Source organism: Diaphorina citri, unplaced genomic scaffold, assembly GCF_000475195.1.
Source record: "Diaphorina citri unplaced genomic scaffold, Diaci psyllid genome assembly version 1.1 scaffold53, whole genome shotgun sequence".
Lineage (NCBI taxonomy): Eukaryota > Metazoa > Arthropoda > Insecta > Hemiptera > Psyllidae > Diaphorina > Diaphorina citri.
Window position 1 is genome coordinate 195,321 of NW_007377490.1, and position 13,946 is coordinate 209,266.

The 13,946-nt window shown below is 35.5% G+C and overlaps 2 protein-coding genes and 1 long non-coding RNA gene across 4 annotated transcripts in view; 1 reads left to right on the forward strand and 2 right to left on the reverse strand.

Annotated features, from left to right (window-relative positions):
• The window catches only part of LOC103516660 (glutathione S-transferase C-terminal domain-containing protein), a 31,875-nt gene that overhangs the window by 1,674 nt on the left and 16,255 nt on the right, over window positions 1–13,946 (forward strand). For both annotated transcript variants that reach the window (XM_026828955.1, XM_008481645.3), the window contains exons 2-9: window positions 5,229–5,439; window positions 6,010–6,160; window positions 6,363–6,579; window positions 6,853–6,999; window positions 7,472–7,684; window positions 8,007–8,117; window positions 8,482–8,816; window positions 9,922–10,110. In XM_026828955.1, coding sequence (XP_026684756.1) covers window positions 5,229–5,439; window positions 6,010–6,160; window positions 6,363–6,579; window positions 6,853–6,999; window positions 7,472–7,684; window positions 8,007–8,117; window positions 8,482–8,751 — 1,320 coding nt within the window. In that variant the 3' untranslated portion in view covers window positions 8,752–8,816; window positions 9,922–10,110. The remainder of the gene's footprint in view (window positions 1–5,228; window positions 5,440–6,009; window positions 6,161–6,362; window positions 6,580–6,852; window positions 7,000–7,471; window positions 7,685–8,006; window positions 8,118–8,481; window positions 8,817–9,921; window positions 10,111–13,946) is intronic.
• On the reverse strand, window positions 8,888–9,624 carry LOC108253408. The gene is made up of 2 exons (XR_001809738.2): window positions 9,460–9,624; window positions 8,888–9,261 (listed from the first exon to the last, which is right to left on the reverse strand). It is a non-coding gene; the product is annotated as an uncharacterized LOC108253408 (long non-coding RNA).
• LOC103516846 (uncharacterized protein R10E11.6-like) lies at window positions 9,738–10,915 on the reverse strand. The gene is made up of 2 exons (XM_026829004.1): window positions 10,420–10,915; window positions 9,738–10,086 (listed from the first exon to the last, which is right to left on the reverse strand). The coding sequence occupies exons 1-2, from the start codon at window positions 10,498–10,500 to the stop codon at window positions 9,766–9,768; spliced, it is 402 nt and encodes a 133-aa protein (XP_026684805.1). The 5' UTR covers window positions 10,501–10,915; the 3' UTR covers window positions 9,738–9,765.

A 13,946-nucleotide genomic window follows, 5' to 3' on the forward strand; every position in this document is an offset into this window, starting at 1 on the left:
TTTTATGGCCATAGCACTTGAAACTGCAGTGCCGTATGCGAGGCCATCCGCTACTGCAGTGTAGTTTACAGGGCTCGTTTCGAAGGAGCGTCCGTTGCGTAATTAACAAACACGCGTATGCAAAGACGCGTCAAGAAAGACGAGGAGGCGATCGCGCGAACGTAATACCGCGATGGATTGCCTGCTTTTTTTTGTTGACGCATTTCAAGGACTGCAGTGGTGTATAAACTTGAGAAAGAATTCTTGCCTTATTTTTAACTTAAAAGCTGAAATTTCAAATAAGAGAAGACCTCAAACACTGGAGTCTAAACCTAAAATAGAAGGTTGAGCAAAGATGTTAATCCCTTAGCTCGTAGTATTTATTATCTAAAAGACTTGTAAAAGTATATATCAATGTAACCGTTTTTATGTTTTACCACTAAAAGGCTAATAAAAAGTATTAGCTAAATATTTAAATCGATTTATCTCGGGATCTAGAAGTCGTATAAGAAAAAGAAAAATTCCGTTGGTCCTCATTTTTCCTGCTCTATGACTTTGAAACATCACCCAAGTAAGCGCAACTGATCTATTCTAATTCTTTCCTCTTGAACTTTTTTTCCTTGTTGCATGAAAAAATTTTAACATGTATGTCATTATGTAATTTAAGTGTATTACCTAGGTATATCTTATATGAGGTTAAATAGAAGGAACTGGACCATCAGTCTAAGGAAGGCTAAGGTCTTATCGTAGTTATCGCCCTAAAGCAGAAGAGAGATAGGAATGATAGGATAGAAGAAAGTCAGCCGACCACAAACTTTATCTGATAATGATAAAATTCACCCTGAGGCCTGAATGGGAATCCAACCCGCCAGTCAGCACTCTCATGACATTTGTGACACCCTCAATAGATGAGCTATTAGTAAGCTCTTAGTTCAGTTATCATTAGTCATTAGACTTAAGTCTTAACTGGTTGACTGATGACAGGTTAATTGGTTTTTACTTTTTAGTTGTTAATGTGATGTGCTAAAAGTACAAGAAGTGCCCCCCCCCCAGGTCAAGGCACTTTTCTCATGACTTTTCCACGTATTAGAATAATCGATTATTAATCGATTAATAATCGATTAATCGATTATTTTTCATAATCGATTATTGATAATCGATTATGTGAAATAATCGATCATTCCCAACACTATTGATCAGAAAAAAGAAATCGAAATATCTCAATTTCAAATTCGATTTTTTTAAAAATTACCGCGCAAATTCGCCGATATATCAGAAAACCTTGGAACTCTATTTCATGTTGAAATAGAGGTCGGGCTGTGCGCGGCCTGTCAACTCTTGACGTTCCCTCGCCTCCCGGCACGCTTCATTCGAGGACGTACTTTACGTACTTACTTCCCTTCGCGTTATACAAATCCGTGACGTGAGGGAAAATGATGTGTTAACCAAATAAAAAGCGCCTATGTCCCATTATCTACCTATCCACCAAAGCTTCAAGTTATTTTCTACCTGTTGAATTTCTTCTTGGTCTGTGAGAGAAACGTGCCTCTGACCGCTAGTTGTTCCTAAGATGGGGTAGAATGGATGCACACTGAAATAAAACAATCGTATTTTATGTATTATTATATTATTAAGCATTGCAAAACTTGATATTAATAGTTACTACACAACTTGGAAGGGGAGCTTTTTTTAATAGAGGAAACTCTGCCAAGGCCCATGAAGTGAAGTATGAATGAAGTGTTGAACTTGAAGTGAGTGTGAGTGTTCCCTGTGTTCCGCCTTCCTGCTTCCGATTCTTCCGAAACCGAAATACCGAACACCGAAACGTTCTTTTCTTCCTGTGGATGTGTGGATCCTGATTTCCCAGTGGCTACAAGTACCAGTTTTTTTTCCCCCAAGAAAAAACCTCATTTGTTTAGGATAAAGTTGTCCTGAGTGGGAACTAAATAGGCTGGCTAAAATAACAGTGGATACCTAATTATTTACTAGGTATTGGAAAAGTAATCTCAATAGGTATGAACCACATGAACTAATCAATTGTTTATCCGTCTTCAGATTATAAAGACAGAGGGCACCTGCATTCACATGTTGGGTTTCCGAGAGGCTTGAAGAAAAGTAAGCTTGTAAGGGTTTGATTTACCTACACAACAAACAGCCCCTGCTAATCCAGTCTCCCAGGAAGTGAAGCCCCGGCGCGCCGGGGGACACAGCATCAGATTTTTAGCTTGAAGAAAAGTAAGCTTGTAAGGGTTTCATTTACCTACACAACAAACAGCCCCTGCTAATCCAGTCTCCCAGGAAGTGAAGCCCCGGCGCGCCGGGGGACACAGCATCAGATTTTTTTCTATTTTATAGAAATGAATCGATGATACTGCACCTAGGAGGGTGTTTTTGGAAAAACCGATGTTTTACAATTTGCATTGCATATTTGGCTGATAAATAAGTACCTAGCCAGCCTAGTTAGCTTAGTTGGTAGTGCGTCTGCCTTTTAAGCGCTAGGCCGCGGGTTCGATTCCCGCCCGGGGCGGATTTTATCCAGTGGCGTAGCGTCCATATAAGGCGTGTATGGCGGCCATACACATACACTCGAAATTTCACTCAAATACCCTTAAATATTGACTTTATATAATTAATGTATTTTTATTAGATGAATCTTCTTCTTCTTATTCTTCGCCTTTTCCCGCTTATGCGGGGTCGGCGTTTTGAGTCAGTCTTCTCCAGTCCGCTCGGTTATGAACTCTGCCAAGGTCTTATCGTCCCAAGAGAGGATAGGAGAAAGCCTCATCCGTTCAGGATTAAAATCCACCCTGGGCGGGAATCGAATCGGACCCGCAACCTAGCGCTTACAAGGGAGAGCTACCCTCCAAGCTAACTAGGTTGTCTGATGGCCCAGTGTTAAAGGTTATTTTCGTCTTCTTCTTCTTTGCTTTTTCCCATGTTTAGATGGGGTCGGCGTTTGTCGTCGGCCTCTCAATCAGCTTTAGAGTGATCGCTTTGAGGCCAACTGATTTTGGCTAAACAAAATTTTCCGAGTGGGATGCCCTTTGCACTCAACCTTTGCTATTGATATAGCGTGAGGAAATTTGAACTAGTCTTCTCACTGTTTATAGTCGCCTAGCTACACACTAATCTACTTTCTGTTTATAGTCCCTCAGCCAGACTCTTTTAAAGGTTATTTTATTATTATTATTATTATTATTATTATTATTATTATTATTATTATTATTATTATTATTATTATTAAAAAGATATCCAGTAATAAAGCCACTGGCAGTAGCATCAGACCAAAGTGGCTTACCTGACTCCATTAGTACAGTCTTGATGAGCGGAAAATTTGTACAGGGGTTCTTGTACAGATTCCTCGTAAGGACTAGATGGGAGGTTGGAAGTATTGACATTCCAAATGGACAGATCCCCATTTGTGTTCCCTGAAGGCAAAACGATAATAATGCAATAGAAGTACGTAAATGAAGAGATGTGACTTGTAAGCACCAGGTCACAGGTTTGATTCCTTCAAAGGGTGAAGTTAATCAACAGATAAAATCATGCTCAGAAAAAAGTGACATTATTATTATTATTTTAAACCTTTATGGGAAAGTCTCTTGCAGTATTTGTAGTTGCACAATATTTATTGCCCATGGACATTACTCGCCATTTACAACCTCTGGCAGAGGTTGTCATTGGTAGTATGAGAGGAAACACCACAAGTTTGAGAGGGACTTGTTAGTGGCGGATGCCACCTGTTCCGGACAAATCACTAATGTTAAGCAATGTGAGCTTAGTTTATTAACTGAATAAAAGACAAGTTCTTTAGGCAACATCTTGAGGACATTTGCTCACTAGATTTTGACTTTCTTCTTCTATTAGATGAATAAAAATTATTATCACTTAAAATTGTTAAAAATCCCTTAAAATCCCTAAATTCATTTTTATCCCAGTCAGACCTGAAAAATCCCTGAAAAGGGATAAAAATCCCACTGCGTCGGGATAAGATACAGTAAGAACACTATGCAGGGCACCTTACACCGCTACATGTATGAAATCAGATTTCCTATGTGTTTTTAAGAGATTTCCCTATTCCTTTCATCTTTCATAAGAATCAAAAGACTTCAAAAATGGCTGCACTGGATGATGCACATTTACCATCTTCAGATGACAGTGATGAAGATTTTGTACCTTCAGGTAAGTATTTGTTTATAAACCAGTGGTATTTTACTGGTGTCCAGATCTTACATGAAATCTGATTAAAATATAATTTTAAGGTCCACAAGGGAGTCCCAACCCTATAGCCTTGTACCAACCAAAGAGAAAATAAACCATGCTATTATGAATAAAAGTAACCTCAACAGAGCCTTGTCAATAGCCCCATCCCTTTGCTTAAAGTTTTTGTATACATTACAATCATTAAAGTTTCAAGTGTCTGTAAAAGAAAGCAGCTTTCAGGCTCTGTTGTGGACATGTTGGTGCGAGGGTTGATGGTCTAGGTCCTAGACCAGAAGACCAGTGATGTGTAACCAGGATGATATACCTACTGGACTGGATTTCTGAAGATTGTAATTAAAAAAAAAAAAAAAATGCTGGTGGGCCAGAAGTATTGATTTTTTGTTTTTTATCTTATTCACAGGAGAGGAGAATTTACCCTCGGAAGATGACAGCAATGATGAGGTTGAAAGTGATGACAACCAAACCATTGATAATGAAGGTGTTAAGAAGAGAAGCAAACAGAGTAAAAAAAGGTGATTGTAGCTGAATTTCTTCAGGGTTAGGGATGGGTTATTTGCCTTGTCCACATACCCTCAGGGCAAAACATATCTACAAAGTAATTATTTAGGTACTTTCCTCTGAAGGGTAATTTTCCAGCTGATTTAAGTGGTGGGTAATCAATGCTTGAGCCAAAAAAGAAGGAAAATCAAATATACCCTCAGGCCTAAGATAATGCTATTGATATTGATAAACTGATCTGGTACATCCTTAAATCCATATGTTAGTGGTAGTGGTCTGTAAACAATGTTTCAAACATTTGTACCCTTGTTTTCAGCCAAAAAAGAAGAAAAATTGTCACAGAAGAACCAAGCAACAAAGAAGAAGAAAAATCAGACAAACCTACATTGAGTACTGATGAATTGTGGAAAGGTAAATAAATGATACAAAAAGAATGAATTAATGTACAGTTCCCCCCCCCCCCCCTTTTTCACTTTTTTCAATAGGTATGAACCACATGAACTAATCAATTGTTTATCCGTCTTCAGATTATAAAGACAGAGGGCACCTGCATTCACATGTTGGGTTTCCGAGAGAATTGCTTATCAGCATGTTCTGAGCAATCATCCTGGACCAAGTTCTGTGAAGTTGATTCAATGATATGCATTGAAAATTTTCTCAATGGAAATAATAAATGGATTGGTCATATTGAAAACATAGAGTCTAATTTAAAACAGCCTCTAAAAATACACAATAAAGGTAAACCTACCTAGGTCAGTAACCAAGAAGGTAATTATTCAGAAGCCACAACAATGAAAAAGAAAGAGCCTTTTTTTTGTTTAACCGAACACTATAAGAACACTGGTCACTGCTCCTTTTTGTAGCAAGTTTTCATTGATGTGACTTCTGAGCAAGTACCAGCAAGAAAATATAATCCATGTACCTCCCATCCTGAAACTAGTATGAATTACCTAATGATGATGGTAATGAGAATTATTTTAATTTAATAGAACATACCCTAAGTAATTAACTAATTATACAACCAGAATCACTAGAAACATGCCCCACTTTTACTGCCAGAATGAGACTGAAAAGTTCCTTTATTCCCACTGTATAAACATGGTCCTATAGCACCCACACAATACCGTTGACAATTCTCTAAAAATATTGATGGTGTATCATGTTGACAGTACTTTTTCATTGTAAAAACAATCACCTATTGGTAATATGATCTTCACACTATCAATATTTTAAAGGATTGTCAGTAGTATATTGATAATGTTTGGACAGTACTTGAATTTTTTTAATAATTATTATTATTTTCCACAGTTTGTCCAAAAGATCCTTGTGTTGAAGAAGTGATGTACATTGATAGTGAAAACTTTAGCCTATCAGATTTCATTTTAGTTCTGTGTGTTCATATAATCACCATTCATACAAGAGATGGACTTTTTTCCCAGTTTCCTTTTGTAAAGAAGTGGTAAGTAATAATACCCAATTATAACTGGAGGGAGAGAGGGAATAATGAGAAGTAGGTAAGGTCCAAGGGTCTCAAATAGACAACATAGAAGTATGTACAGGTACACATGTATGTGTACATTTAAGAGTTATCTCTTGAAAGAGTTAAATCTTATTTTTTGCAGCATTCTTATATTTTACTTGTATTCTCTTTTCTTAATCAGGTATGATAATGTCATGAGTGATTCATCATTGTTAAATATAACATGCATGTTTTCATCTATGGCTAACAAACAATTAAAATACATAGAAGTACAAAAGAATGGCTCAGATGAAACCGGTCAGTCTCAACCTATGAGCAAATCTCAAAAGGCTCGCAAATTTACAGCAAGAGCTGAAGATGCAATTCAATTTGTCAACACCATTAAACCTCGAATAAAAGTAAGTACCTACATACATATGTATTTGTACAGTATATCCTAGGAGTCCTATTTAGGAATTTTAGAATTCTGATTGATATTGTAGGAAAATATTGGGACGCGCGTAGGAAAATGACATAATAATCAATTCCTTTGCATTAGTAAACAACAACAACAACAACAACAACAACAACAACAACAGAATTCTGATTGATCCTAGAAATAGAAAAGGTACTGATTTAAACACATTTAATTTAATTTAATTTAATTTTTACTTTCCATTTCCCCCTTACAGCAACAAGGGTTTGGCTATGGACATGAAATCTACTTTGACAAGGCACAGATTCCTTACTTTGCTCTTCCAGAATCCGGAGATATTCCACAGGATCGAGTGGAGCGGAAATGTCAGCAACTAGTCAGTATGACCAAAGCTGTCATGAAGGTAGGAGTTTCAGAGTCTTGTTCTTTTTTTGAAAAGTTGTTTAGAAAAAAAATCTAAAATGTCCCCAAATCCATCATGTACCAATTTTGTATTTTTATTCTGTACCAAATTTTGTGTATTTCATGTAAATAAATGCTATAGCTTTGAGCTATGAAACTGTTAATAATAAATAAAAGTTGTTTAGCCGTGAAAAGTAGGCCAACAGTAGAATGGTACCTATTAAAACCTAAAAAGGAATTTTCAGACCTAGAAGTTCAAAGTGACTCAATCCCCATATAACTTCTGAATTTAGGTCAAGATGAATAGCTCTGAAGGAATAATGTTAGTTCCTGGAACAGCTGTCTTCCTTCTCTCTTCAATTTCGGGACGATAAGACCTTAGGAGTTACAGTTCCCTCTGTCAAACATATAAGTAAAAAGCATACCTCTAAAAGGAATTCAGCTGAAAATATGTTTTTCATTTTATCTTCCAGATATGCTCCCCCAATGATGTCATTGTAGATTTCTGTAGTGGAGGTGGTCATCTTGGACTGCTCATTGCTCACTTGGTGCCTCAATGTACTGTTATACTTCTTGATAATAAGCCTCAGTCATTAGCCAGAGCTAAGCACCGTACGAGGGAACTTGGTCTGACCAACTTGTTCATAATACAGAGCAATGTCAACTACTTCATAGGAACTTTCGATGTAAGTTTTAGAGGAACAAGGAATAATCAGAATTATTTAGGTGACCGAATGAAGTTACTGAAAGCCGATATCTTTTTCAGTGTAGGGTTTTTCTACGTATATAAAAAATATACCTAAGTATATGTATAAAAAAAGTAAATGGCAGTTTTCTTTTCCTGTCCGTTCTGTTGAAACTATTACGCAAAGTACGAACAGCGAACTCCCAAAATCGTTCAAAACTCTTTTGCAATATTTTCACGCGCATTCCGATCGGGAAAAGTGAACGATTTCGGCTCTTGTAGAATTCAGCATTAATATTTTTCCAACTTTTTACATCTTCCAGGTTGGAACTTGTTTACATGCGTGCGGAGTAGCTTCAGATCTTGTCATGCAGAAATGTGCTCGAAATAATGCGTCCATGGTTGTATCGCCTTGCTGTTATGGTAAAATACAGGTAAGCAATTTTGTTTAGGCATCGCTCTTTTGGTAAACAGGAGGGCGTGGGTTCAATCCCCAGCTGATGTATGGAATTTTTTAAATATAATTTGAGAATTGGACCACAGTAATAGTAGTAGTGTACTGCTGGAGTGAATGGACTTTACACTTTACAGTCCTATACGAGCAGTATAAATATGCATATGCAGTATCCTTATTATTTACCTCGCGAGTATAACTCGTGTCGTGTCGTCTAATTGAGAGTAGACATAAATAATTAGATATGCACAAGCGCGGTAATGAAATGTTTACCAAAGTTTCGCAGCATTGAAAGGGTCTGAATCTCCTGGGACAATTTAAATAATATCATTATTATTTGACAGACTTGTCACACAATGCAGTACCCTAGGAGTCAATGGCTTCAGCAATTGAACATTACTAGTCAAGATCACCATCTCATGTCCCACTGTGCTGATCGACAATCTCCTGATTGGATGGATTGGATTGATGCTGACCGATTGGAGTGGGCACAGGAAAATGGTTATCATATATTTCTCGGAAAACTGACACCACTGGAATGTACGCCCAAAAACAACATGCTGGTAGCATCAAAATGGAAAAAATTGTTACCAGAAGAAACTCCTTGTTTATAGGAGAAATACCTATACATAAAACTCAAGAACTTCAATTTCCTTACATATGTAAATATGTATATTGGGTAAGTTGTTTTATTTTATTAATTTTATTTTAGGTATAGTATTTTAACTAGGTCATTTTCCTAAATTAAATTATCGTTGTCTTTAATTGTGAATCCTGAATCTATTGCAACTATTGATAATGGTGTAAAAGCTGAAATTTTCAGTAAAAAGTATTTGCCTAATTTCGATTGGTATTTTAGTGTGTAAAACAATATAAATATACCTAAGTTTTTTTTTTCAATAAATAAATAAGCACCTACCGAAATGAAGTACTTTGAGATATTTTATCCCCGTCTACTGTACAGCTGTTGGTTGAGGTAGTGTGGGTTCCACACAGTTCAAATACAAGTTGATACACGGATAGTGATATTTGTTATTGTTTTCCTCCACCAAGCTCAAGTTTGTTTCATGACTCAGACATATTTCACATAGCTCTCCAAAATTATCTGTCTTGTCAGAATCATTCTGAAAAAGAGAAAATGATGGAAGATGGAACGTTATTACCTTTTTCAAAGAATATACTGATCTAGTAGCCATGTTTTATCGTGTTGTTTTCATGGAGATAAATCCAAGTTTTTTCGTTTTATAAAATTTCTACCAAAAATCTCATCGCAGAGTGTTTTATCAAGTTCGCTCTAGTCCTTGTGAAAAAATTGTACCTACCGATTGTGGATTATATTCGAAGGAAGCAGCATCAGAGATGTAAGCACTGAGTGCATTCCAAGTGGAATCCAATTTGGTACTGCTACTATTTATCAAACCAGATCTTTGAAGTCTCTTACCAACTCGGTATACCTCTGACAAACCTGAAGCGTGGACAAGAAGTTAAATATTATTGGTGATTAGGATATTTGAAAGCGCTTTCGCGAGGATTCTTTCAAAAGCTTGAAGAATATATGATGAAATACCTATGTATGCATTTGTATGCTAATACTTACTAGCACCTATAAACATAATAAATACAAATAATTATGAACATGAAAAAAATTTTAGTTTAAAGTTATTATTATTATTATTATTTTTTTTTTTTACTTTTGGAATCTTTACCTGGGAGATGGCAATGAGTGCCAAAGCCAAATATAATTCTTCCTCTGTTAATATTCCAATGTACTTTTTGTTCACTAGGCTCCAAATATAGCCCAATGCCTGAGTTGAGAGTCCACTGGACATCAAGATCTGAGACAAGATGGGTGTGTTACAAAAGCCTGGGCTTGCAGAACATTGGACAGCGGTCCAAACTTCACAGTAGAGGGGAGGAACCTTGCCTGAACCTGGTGTAAACCACAGGGGCTGAAATTTTTTAAAATAGTTTTGGTAAGTTTCAGTTTTATTCCATTTACAATGTTAAAAGGGGCACACTGCCACAGTTAGTCCAGTGGCAGGTCATCACTCATCTGATGAGAGACATACCACCTGATGGACATGCTATTGCTATGGCACAGACTAGGTAATATGAGTTTGGTAATTCATTTATTCAATCCCCCCTTCTTACCACTATCATTTAGATTTTAGTACTAGCTCCCATAACATATTAATTTCAGCTTAAGCTGTGAAGGGCCACACAAAAAAGACAGATGGGCCGTAGATTGAGTATGATCAGTATCATAATTCATTCATACTTACTTTATTTGATGAAAGAGGATTGGTAATGATCCGTACTTGATCAAATTTATTTTTTGAATCATTGATTTTTCTGTCTCCCATCTTAGTATAACGAGCTCACTTAATATTGGTCTGGATGGACTTTTCTGAATTAATATAGGTCACATCAATAATTCAGCTTTATAATGAATTTTCAAACACTTGCTATCTGGAATTTCAGGATTTGCAGCTAAAAATAATTGATTCAAATTTCAAAATTTCAAATTTGTCTTATCACAAAATGAAAAACATCCACAGTGCAGTGTTGCCAGATGAAAAAAAATCCCTGCCTCGGAGGGAAAAATTCCCTACTTTTCCCTCACCGTGTTTTTTTTCGATGAGCGTATGTTGTGACGTCAAGATTTATTTTGGAATAAATCGAAACGAAAAAGAATAATTCTTTAGTACCTACCTCATTTTTTGATTTTTTCTACTCTTTGAACTTAAAAACTTCACCTAATAAGCCCATAAAGAAGTTCTTTTATAAAGAAGTACGCTCCCGTAGGCAATGGCGTCACATTAGATGTCCCGAGCAAAGCTCCCTCGCAGGCAACACATTAATGTGTTTGTGCGCATACGTTTCTGGGCATTTCTTCCTGTTCCTCCGCAAGCGCGCTTGCATACTGGCTACCTAGCGAGGCAACTGCCCGAAGTCTGACGTCACACATCTTTGAACTCTTTCATTAGAACGGAAAATGAAAATTGAATTTTCGACCTGTTACAATTATTTTTTCGGAGTTTTGACCTCAGATTTGGATTTTTCACTACTTTTTACGTAGGAAACGACCATTTATTAATAATTTTTACCCATTTGCAACTGTTCCATATTGTATGGTCCGGCTGTCATCGTCAGTCAAAGTCAAAATTCCGCTCTATAGGGCTAAACAAAGGAAAAAGCTCAAAAACAGTTCGCGGTTCTCTGGACACCTTTCACCTCAGGCCGCTCAAACTTTCCAGAGAGATTAGTCAGATTAGATAAATTACCTCTATGTAAGTAGGTAAATAATACCTAGGTAAATTGATTTAAACAAAAAAAGAAAAGAAAAGAAAGGTGGATTCTTAGTTGATAATTGATAATGATGATAAAATACACAGTTTGAATAAATTTATTTTATTTTTTTATATCAGAATGATTTGGGAGGCAAATCAAAATTATCTAGATTTTAAAAAAGTTTCTCTTTTTTATGTAGATAATGCAAGTAGATACTTATGTAGGTATAGGGATAAAGTATAACTATAGATCATGGTAGAAGGATAGCATATAGATATAGATAGACAATGAGAGAAAATTAAAATGAAGAAAAGGTGTTTTCTTAACCTTTTTAGTTAGAAGAGAGACTCCCTTTTTAAATTCTTTATTATCATATATATATAGTAGCTTCCCCATAATTACATGTACATACTAGTAATAGGTACACCAGTATTGGGAATATTGATTAAGAAAATATTAAGCATTGATACAATAAAATCTGAAGTAAGTAATGTGGATATGAGCTTAAAGCTGAACCGGGTGCCGCAAAAGAGGGAAAAAAACACTTTATTGTCTAGATCTTAGACACATTTTGAGCTAGTAAAATAAGGAATTAAGTCAATGATTTACTATTTGAATTTTAAAAATAACAAATTTTCAGATCTCTTTCAAAATCTTGGATATGTTTTTGAAACCAGGCTATGGTCCAAATATTCTTGGTAACATTCAGTGAAAGCTTTCTAGCTCGTGTCTCAGTGTGTCGATATTTTGCGCCACCCGGTTTGTAGATAATACATCTTATTTATACAGCTAAAACACGAAGGCTCAAGGAACTCATTTTCCATGTATGTATAATAAAAATAAGTACCTATAAAATAAAGATAAAGATTAGGTTACAAAAAGTATATAAATCATATTTTATAATTTGTTTACATTGTGAATAATTGTGAGCTTCAGATACGTGTGATTTTTACTATTATAGGTATATACTCCTTTATTTTTCTTCTTTTTGTTCTTCTCTGCTTCCTCCTCTTCCTCCTATTTTTTCCATTTTATTTTGTTTAAAATCTTATTTTTAATAATACATACATAGGCATTGTCTGATTTTCCTCCTTTGTTCTTTAATTAATCTTCCTTTACAAGTCCCCGATAGAAAATCCGGGCCCAGGGGATGAAAATCGCGGGCCTCTGAGGCTGAGGCCCATTTCAGGAAGTTGGAGTATTGGCGAGCATCAAAATTTGAAGGGGATCTATGCCTTGTTATTTATTTCTCTTTTTTTATGGTAGATTTAATACCTAATGATTTTAATGTCACATTGGAAAAACCCTTGAAAAGCTTGGGCTAGAAAATGGTGAAAAACATCTTAATTTATCAAAAAAAAAAAAAAATAATAATAATAATAATAACAGGACGTAAAAAATAAATAAAAATACAACAGGATTAATTAACAGATATTTTTTCATGATAGTGGATAATTTGCCACAAGATAATTCTATCATGCCTGAAAAAGTTTGAAAACATGAAGATTAGAGCTTAAAACAGTGGAAAAATTAGGTCCCAGAAAAGTGTGAAATGTAAAAAATATAGGATTACTTAAAAACATCATACCTAATGTTTTTTTTTTTTTTAAAAAAAAAACATTAGGTTTTTTTTTTTTAAAAAAAAAAAAAAAAACTACTTACGATACCTATTTAAACTACAACCCATAAGGGACAATTATTCTACTTTCATTTCCAGTTCAATATGCATACTGATGTCATACAGTACATACTCGGACATTTTTTCCCAGAATTGACGAAAAAATTTTCATGTTATTTTATACCTATAGCGCAGCGCCATAAATTGTGCCAACCAACCTTCTTCTTTATTTATATGCCTAAAATAAAACAGATATTGATATTCTATGTAAAAAGAAAAAGCTAAACGATACAACGTAGGTACCTACCTACATAGAAAGTACCTACCTATACTATTTAAATTCTCTAAACACCAAAAAAATGTTTCTACGGTTTAAAATAACAACTACACACATACGACTACCTAAACTATAACACAAAATTCAAAATAATAATAATAATTGATTCTAATTTTATTTATTACGAACGGGTTACCCGTCTCTTGTAAGAGGAAAGGGGAGGGGGGATATCGCGGAAGTAGCAAGTAAACACTGGAGTGTTTCTTATGACCATGAGGACCACAATCCGAGTTTAAACTTAGGTTATGTAAATGTAAATGCAGTTTCTTTGTGTTATTATGTCACAAGTTTGGTGCTCACTGCAGCATTGTGGGATTTTTCCAATATCTCAATAATCCTAAAATCCAATGTTTACCTACCATGCTGGCACCGGATTTATATGTCATAGCTACTCATTTTCCTCACGAGGCTGAGTGGGCCCCGCAACAGCCAGTCACGGAATCAATCATTTGCATGATTAGTTAGGTATTACATATTACATAGTTAAGTAATGGTTGATAAGAATCATAATCATCGGTAAGTTGACACCAAAAGTACTTTCTTCAAAAGTTTCTGAGCTTAGA

Bases quoted from the DNA above. Each gene is read 5' to 3' on its own strand.
- LOC103516846 (XM_026829004.1), bottom strand. From the start codon at position 10,500: ATGGGAGACAGAAAAATCAATGATTCAAAAAATAAATTTGATCAAGTA. The intron at 10,087-10,419 runs GTAAGTATGAAT...AAAAAATTTCAG, and splicing joins ATCCTCTTTCATCAAATAAA to CCCCTGTGGTTTACACCAGG.